The sequence below is a fragment of the Phanerochaete carnosa genome (assembly GCF_000300595.1).
Source record: "Phanerochaete carnosa HHB-10118-sp unplaced genomic scaffold PHACAscaffold_2, whole genome shotgun sequence".
NCBI lineage: Eukaryota > Fungi > Basidiomycota > Agaricomycetes > Polyporales > Phanerochaetaceae > Phanerochaete > Phanerochaete carnosa.
This window is the reverse complement of record NW_006767629.1, coordinates 4,570,820-4,579,118: the sequence shown is the minus strand read 5'-3', so window position 1 is coordinate 4,579,118 and position 8,299 is coordinate 4,570,820. Positions and strand designations below refer to the sequence as shown.

General features: G+C 49.6%; 2 protein-coding genes across 2 annotated transcripts; one reads left to right on the top strand and one right to left on the bottom strand.

Moving 5' to 3' along the window:
• Window positions 1–3,176: 3,176 nt before the first annotated feature.
• On the bottom strand, window positions 3,177–3,805 carry PHACADRAFT_251058 (uncharacterized protein). The gene has a single exon (XM_007392639.1). The coding sequence runs from the start codon at window positions 3,631–3,633 to the stop codon at window positions 3,247–3,249; it is 387 nt and encodes a 128-aa protein (XP_007392701.1). The 5' UTR covers window positions 3,634–3,805; the 3' UTR covers window positions 3,177–3,246.
• A 982-nt stretch (window positions 3,806–4,787) lies between these two features.
• Window positions 4,788–8,265, top strand: PHACADRAFT_251056 (uncharacterized protein). Its single transcript, XM_007392638.1, has 11 exons — window positions 4,788–4,892; window positions 4,944–5,010; window positions 5,063–5,386; window positions 5,633–5,820; window positions 5,879–6,228; window positions 6,282–6,308; window positions 6,365–6,465; window positions 6,520–6,731; window positions 6,784–6,840; window positions 6,897–7,080; window positions 7,147–8,265. Exons 1-11 carry the CDS (start codon window positions 4,810–4,812, stop codon window positions 8,080–8,082), a joined length of 2,529 nt encoding a protein of 842 aa, XP_007392700.1. The 5' UTR covers window positions 4,788–4,809; the 3' UTR covers window positions 8,083–8,265.
• Window positions 8,266–8,299: the final 34 nt, after the last annotated feature.

The window sequence follows — 8,299 nt, the reverse complement described above, 5'->3', positions numbered from 1 at the left end:
TGATGCCTTTTCTGATTGCATGCCACTGCACAATCAGATTATTAACACAATACTGTTTTATCACATGATATTGCTTTATATATGTCTACAATATGATGTTTTCTCTAATTGAACACTACTGCATGATTGGGTTATTAACAGAATACCACCTCATCACATGGTATCACTTTATACGAGTGTCTGTAGCATGTTCTTCCTGATCATGCGCCACTGCATGATTGGGTTATTAACACAATACTGTTTCATTACACAGTCTCACTTTATATGAGTGTCTACAATACAATGTGTTTCCTGATTGCGCGCTGCTGCATGATTGGGTTATTAACACAATGCTGTTTCATCATATAGTATTGCTTGATATCAGTGTCTACAATATGATGTTTTTCCTGATCGCGCGCCGCTGCACGATCGGGTTTTTAACATAATACTATTTCATTACATGGTATTGCTTCATATCAGTGTCTACAATATGATGTTTTTCCTGATCGCGCGCTGCTGCACGATCAGGTTTTTAACACAATACTATTTCATCACATGGTATTGCTTCATATCAGTGTCTACAATATGATGTTTTTCCTGATCGCGCGCTGCTGCACGATCGGGTTTTTAACACAATACTGTTTCATTACATGGTATTGCTTCATATGAGTATTTACAACATAATGTCTTTCCTGATCGCACGCCACTGCGCGATCGGGTATTTTTCTTGTTAGTCACTGAATATTGCCATTTGACAGTATTTACATCTGAAAGTGCTCTCCAGAGTGCATTTTACTCTTTTCACAGTGCTTGCAGATTTTTAATCACACAACCCACATTTTAACCACCAACCCCCCTCTAAAAGAAGAGTAGAATGGTAAAGGTTTGGATGTACCTCTCAAAGCAAAAATGGTGCCAGAATGACAAGGCTGTCTTCCTTCTGATAAATTTCAGATAAATCCGCTAAAATGCGGATATAATCCGTAACATGCGAGAACACCATTTGATGTGTCCGGATATTCCCGACACCGGCGCTTATGGCACCTAAAATGAGCGCAAACATACTTGCTGGTGTTTTCAAGGTTAGCCCTGCTACTGCACACTGTATACACATTTTAAATTCATCTAAATATTCATAGGCACTCCCCATTATATTGGTAACCATGTAGAGGTATCATTGATATTTGCTTAGCTATTTTTAATAGTACAATCTACACCTCTTTGCTGTAATTGCAGAGACAGATGCAGCATAGCATATAAACTAGCTCATTCAATACTTAATCTCCATCTAAACTCTAATTGTACCCAAGAGATCATCATTACTGTAGCAGAGCGAACGGTACAAACCGTAACGCATAACGCACCCCCTCACCGGTTTGTAATTCCGGTCTTCTTGTCACGCTTCATGGCTTTTCAAGGGTCTGAAGGGAGCATAAGCCAGTTTTTATAGGCAGTATGACTATTTCTTTGGCCTTTTCATTGCTTTTAAGCCTTCAGCAAGGGCTGTAGTTGCAGATAGGATTGTCAGAAGCACCTGATTAGCCAATATTTTCCCCCACAAACTAACATGTCACGCATAACCCCAGGCCGGTTGGTAGCATGGAGGGCAAGTTAACTGTCACGCCTTCCTGGCCAGTTTGTACCGTTCACTCCGCTACAGTACAAGCTTTCACCAGGCAGTGCAGCATTAAACAAATATGAACTGATCTTACAAGTATAGGCTGATATGTTTAAAGGCTCATAATGAATACAATAGATATTTACACTCATACATCATGTATCATACCTCTTTGTATAGCAATATCATCCACAACTAAATTAATATGCACTCACTAGCATTTAGTGGTGTTACTCCATCAAACTCCAGTATGTTTCATGTCTTTTAGAAGTAAGTGCCGTTGTTTGCACCTTTGAGTTTTTTTGATGAGGTTCAAGCTTAGCTTGAGATTCTGAACCAGGCCTCTAAAGCTTGTGAACTTTGAGCCTTGCCCTGCATATTACTATACTAGATATAAATTTAGCTTCTGTTGTTATTATAAAATATTACTATTGTATAAACACTAACATTGATGTCATGAGCAAAAGATTCATACTAAGACAGTGCAAATAATAGAAAGAAGTTTTGTAGTATGGCAAGGAATGAAGAAATCATATCCGCCAAACACCTGTGCTGCAGCCCACATCATCCTAGTACCTAACACACAAAGGCAGAACGCCGTAAGCTAGTACAGTGTAAGCATAGGGCATAATGCAATGGCAATAAAGGAAGCTTACTCTGGGTGCAAAGGCAAAAGAGCACGCAGAGTGGAGATCAGGGGTGAGTCCTTATATGCTACTGAGGATGAAACAAATGATGTTCAAATCAGAAAATGAAACTGCTATCATACAAATGTCCATGCGCGGCGCGCGTTACATATGTGAGACAGTCCAGAACAAGTCTGATTGCCTGAGACACTAATCCGTTCAACACGAACCAAACAAGCAGATGGGTCCTCAATGACCTGTAACATCCGCCAGCTAATGAATGACCGAGTGTGGCTACAGTATTTTATCTAGGTAGCATTGTTGGTATGATAATACATTCTACAGTACTACAGAGTGCCGCAGGCCTGAAAAAATGTGTCTTTTTTTTTGTGACAAATCTCGGATGTCACAACCGGATGGACCCCTTTGTGACATGTGACAAAGGTGAAATAACGGACAGGATGAGGGCCCTGTGATGTGTGACATCCACTACAGTTGTAAAACTACAGTATTACTGAAATTAAGTAACTGTAGCTATAATGAAAACGGAAGGTGAGCCTCTGCTCCGAGGCCACTACCACAACTCCTTGTGCTACGCGGCAGGCAGCTCCGCGCGCCGCTAGCTTTGGACGCTTCGGACGCTTCGGTAGTGAAGTCCCCACTACGGCGCCTAACAGTGTTTCCTGATGTGCGCGTGCCAAGGCCTGGTCGAGCTCATCCACAGCAGCAGATGCAGGGGCACTACCTCGAAGGTGTACACTGCGCAAGGAGAGGGCGATGATGATGCAGGCTCTGCGGCGCAGGTGCGATCGGATCTTCCGTCTTATTATTGATGCAGCTAAGAGACTGTGTAGGAGAGCGGGGGTTCCGTTTGAGCTCGAACGCTGTCTACCAGAGGGCTGGCGTACTGCTGGCTGCAGCGGCCTTACTCACACCCCGGGACAGTCAGAGACATGCGTAGTAAAATTATCATTTCCACGAAGTGAGATATCCCGTTGCTTGTATCGAGCTATTCGACGCCGCTTACTTGCGAGTCAGGTCTTCGTTGCCAGACTTGATGGTCTGCTTGCGTGGCGACACGACGTCACTCGCGAACGAGATGTTGTCCCAGGTGGGCATAGGCAAGTCGTGTAGTTGATATCTCTGCAGGTCCGCGAGCTGATCGCCAGGTCCACTCGTCACGTTGTAGTGGGCCTGCTCGTCCTCGCTAAGGCTGGGTCCGAGTCGGTTCCGCAAGCTAGTGTTAGTAGCGCAACTTGACATGCTCATGCGCTGTGCGGTGCGCGCGCGTATGGTAATACCCATTGTGCCGAAGTTGCCGCGGAGCATGTCAATACCTGGTTTTTCGAGTGTAACGAGGTTCTCCTCGTCGACGCTGGCGGACTTGCTGCGTACGGCCTGGAGGAGCATCTTCGAGTGGCGATCAAGGCCAGGAACCTTCAGCTGCGTTGAGTCGATCTTGGTGAGCTGCAGGATGATGATGCCGACGCAAATGACAAAGCCCACAATGAGCGTGATGATCTGGGTTGCCAAGTAGATAAGCCTTTTAAGAGAACACTAGTGGCAACGATTGAGAAGAACGTGACTGTAGGTGTGATTAGCGAGGCAACCGTGAACATAGAGTGACGGCTTACATGTCACGTTATAGGTTGAAGTAGCCAGATATAGTCGGCATCTCCGGACATGTGTGCGACTCGCGCACGCACTGCGTGAAGAGCAAGGAGCATCTGGGAGAGGGAGCGGCTCGCCTTTGGGATTGAGCTCGGCCGCAAAGCGGACGGGACGATCAAGGAGGGCCTCGTACTTCTCGTCATGAGCGCGGGGTACATACTGCACAAGCCATATATTAAATGGCATTGACGCAGGTCAGAGTAGAGATATCATCGGATACCTCGTGTTCGATGTCCGTTGGCTCGAGCCAGAGCTCCAGCTGTTGGAGTTGTTCGCTCAGTTCGACTCTCTTATTTCTGCCTCGAAAACAGCGTAGGAAATGGGTGTGTTTTCCAGTAATCGCTGTACTGGTGGAGATTGATTATGAGAAAGCCGACGGCCCTAGCGTGCGTAACGTTGGTGGGCGAGTTGTTGATAAGGTCGTGCTTTTCAGGGGCAAGCACAAGATTATATGCGTCTCTTACATCTGTCCGGTGTCACTGACTCACTGTAAGGTAGCGTTACTGAAGAATTTAGAAACAGATATGGAGGGTGAACTCGAAGTAGTTCAACAAGTGTTTTCGTTGCAGGGCCAGCAGCGAGCGCGACGATTTAGGGCCGGATCTACTGATGATGTATGAGCTTCCGTGCCAGCATCGTCGATGCAAGACCCACTAGCATGCATATCCCTTGGTCGCTCTTGAAACCGTCCTCGCCGCATGAAGAACCCTGCTCGTCGAGGAAGGTCGAGTGCGCCAGTCGTTCCTTCGCGGCTCCCCGCACTGCTGATTTGTAATTGCCCTCCGTCAGCTGTCGCGCGCTTCGATCAAGGTGTGCCTAACCCTAACCATACGTTTCTCGACTCCTGGCAAGCTCACCCGTCGAGCTCACGCTTGACTCCTGCGCCGACCACCATCACCACCGACCCCTCTCGACATGAAGGACGAGCGGAAACCTGCAAAGACGGGCTCTGGCCGCGGAACCTACGCACGTCAGGCCTGCAACCACTGCCGCCGTCGGTTAGTTAGCTTTCCCCGCTAATCTAAACCAGTCTGCTCATTCCTCTTCAGCAAGAGTAAGTGCGATGGCCAGCAGCCTGTGTGTGGACCTTGCCGTGACTCAGGTAGAGCCGACGAGGTGTGTTGTCCGTCGATCATACTGTGTATTCCGATAACTGACCGCTGCACAGTGTACCTGGGGACGGGAGACCGCGAAGAAAGCACGGACGCAGCAGCACTTTGAAAGCCTAGTGAATCATATCAAGAGCCTCGAGGCCCGCGTCAAGGAACTTGAAAGTGAACTCTCTAGTTCTCGCAGTCAGACGCGTCGATCGGGTTCTGTCTCTGATGCGACCAGGCAGTCGTCGTCTCTTTCCCCTCACCCGTCCCCTGTCACCAAACTTGAAGAACACGATGATGGTATACCACACGGAGACGATGACTTGGATTCGTCAGGCAACTCGGACGTAGACTCAGAGATTGAGCGGCTCATCGCGCCGACCAGGCATCTCGTGGTACGTCCATTTGTCCTAGGACCACCTCATACGACTCATGAGTCTCGTCTCTCAACTCCAATCCTTCCCACTGTGGTTGCATACAACTTTATACCGTTCATGCTCGAACTACTCCTTCCGACATTGACGCGCATGCGCTATCTGAACAACAACACGCTCTCATCTATCTGCCACTATTCGCATGGCCTCGAATGTCATATGACATTCCTATCACTTACCTTGGCGCGTTGTTCGGTGTACCTCTAGCTGCAGAACGGTGACCTCGAACTGTACGGCCCGACGTCAGCGTATCGCCTCGCGCCGGAACGAAATGCAGACGGTCCCAGTCCGACAGAAAGCAATACCCAGGTAGTGCAAGAAGCACCTGCTCCAGTCTTTGAGTGGAACCGCCATTTACCACCGGAAGCCCCGTTGTCTCGCGTCGAGCACGATAGGTAAGTCTACCTGTTACTTTTTGTTGTATAGATGGCAAATATATTGACGTATGTACAGACTACTGGATCTCCTCTTCCGCTTTTGCACTTCATGGTGCTTCCGCGTAATCCCTACCCTGTTCTTGCGAGACATGCATCGCGCGCTCTCCGTCCCGCCCTCCGCGCCTCCACCACGACTCAGCCATTATTCCCCGATGCTCCACAACGCGCTCCTCGCGCTCGCAACAGCATATTCAGACGATCCGCGCGTTCACAATATCGAGTTTCGCCGACTATTTGCGCGACGTGCCAAGAGCTATCTCGAGAAGGACTGTCTTACGCCAAATGTATGCGTCGTCGGCGCATTGAGTCTTCTCAGTACGTTCCATTCAAGTAGAGGAGAACAAAGTTTAGGTTTCTTGTATGCTGGTAGGTGCTGATCTGCAGGTTCAAAAGTGATTGCCGATGCTGACAGAGCCTAGGTATGGCTGGGCGAATGACCCAAGCTCGTGAGTACCTGTCCGTGTGTACGCAAGGGCGGCAGTTAATGCCCTTAGCGATTTAGTTGGCCTACAAATCGACTGTTCAGCGCTTGTCAAGTCTGCACGGATAAAAGAGTCGGACATGCATAACCGCAATTGGGCGTACTGGACGACCTTCTGCCAGGTGTGTGTAGCACATACCTTTGAGCACCAGGCGGGGTTCATTTAAGATTTTTAGGATGTATGTTGGTCGCTCTATATCGGACGCGACTGTGCCATGGCACCACCCAAGGAGCCTGTCATCCCTGTGCCGTTCGTCGACTCTGAGTTCGACCATGAGCCATGGGTCTGGGAGTCATCCAGATTGCCACCGCAAAAAAGCAACATCGCCAGTGTCTTTCAAGCGACGTGCGAACTTTTGAGGATAGGGCGGAGAGTTATGGACTTCGTGTACGTCTCACGGCGGTCGTACGCGCGCTTCGACTAACGGAGATGTTGCCAGAAATGGTCTAGGGACAGATTTCCGGCATCCAAACCTGCAGGTTGTCAGCGAACTTGAGTACGTTCTGTCATCGTCCGTTGTTTGTGGCCATCTCCTGATATTGCATTCCTCAGCATCGAGCTCAATGCCTGGAAAGATTCACTCCCACCTGAGGTCGATCTCACGGCAGCAACTCGCCCTTCCGCGCTCCCGCACAGACTTACTGTGCACCTCATGTTCTGGTGGCTATTCATCCTTCTACATAGGCCGTTCTATCGACGCGCGAAACCGGGGAACGTGGATATCGATCATGTGAAGGTGAGTTTATTGGTCGAAGACGCCTCTGTGACATACTAAAACGTGCTCTCTTATCCGAACCTTCAGCTCTGCAATAGGGCCGCAGAGAATATGATGCTTCTGCTTGGAATATGGCACAACAATTATGACCTCCGCTATGTCTCGACCACCCATGTCCAGTTCACTTTCTCTGCGGGTACTGTGTTCGTCCTCTCAGCCATCCAGGCGATTTCCGGTCCGCGGCTCGGGCGCGTCACACTGGCATCGTCGCTCTCGCAGGTTGAAACATGCCTGGAATATCTTTCCATTATTGGCCGCTCGTGGGAGACAGCTGAATGCGCGCGCGAGATTCTCCTGAACTTTTTCGACGAGACCCTGAAACCGCGCCTCCTTCTCCGCGGCGGTGACGCCAACCTCAAATTTGAGCTGCAGAACGTCGATAAGCGTGCACGTGCGCGAGCAAGCTCGAGTGCGTCCAGCATTGGACGGAAAGGAAACGGGAGCGCGACCGACGAGTCCTCGGCGCCGTCATTCACTTCTCCACCCGGACCGCTCTCCCCACCGAACGGCGCCCCGGGGATGAACGAGCTGCAGTACTTCCCGGGTAGTCCCACGGTGTCGACTCTCGGCTGGCCAATGCTGAACGGACCAAAAGAGTTCTTCGCATCATCATCGTCGACAGTGCCAAGTCCCACAGTGGAATTCTCGCATCCCGGCGTACACCCGGGCGCGGATATGGATCTTGATGTTGGGTACTCATTCAGCCTCAGCCAGCAGATGAACATGGTCACGGACGTAGTCGGCTGCGGGAGCACGGGTGGCGGCCAGTCTCCCGTACAGTCAACGCCAGCAGACATGATGGCGTTCGGTGTCCCCGAGCTCGGGGTTGGATATCACTTCGACCCACATGTGCACTCGCAAGTTGCACTCGACTTCAGCGCGGAGGAGCTCGCAATCATGGATCAAATTGTTCGACAACAGGGTGGGAACGTCATGTTCGCGGTTGGGCAGCCCGTCGGATAGCGCATGCACAGACTAGTTGGAGGACGGCGGAAGCTTGCGTGTTTAGGCTCGTTGTTTCATGCATATTCAGTTGTTATGCTGTGATCTACGTTGTGAGCTTGTATCCAGTATCGTCCCCACATGTCGTGGGATGTGTCAGTAATGGTGTACGATATCCTTGTTGTAATGAAACATCGTTGGAATAACACGAAGATATCACTCCAGATTGGAAGAGTCT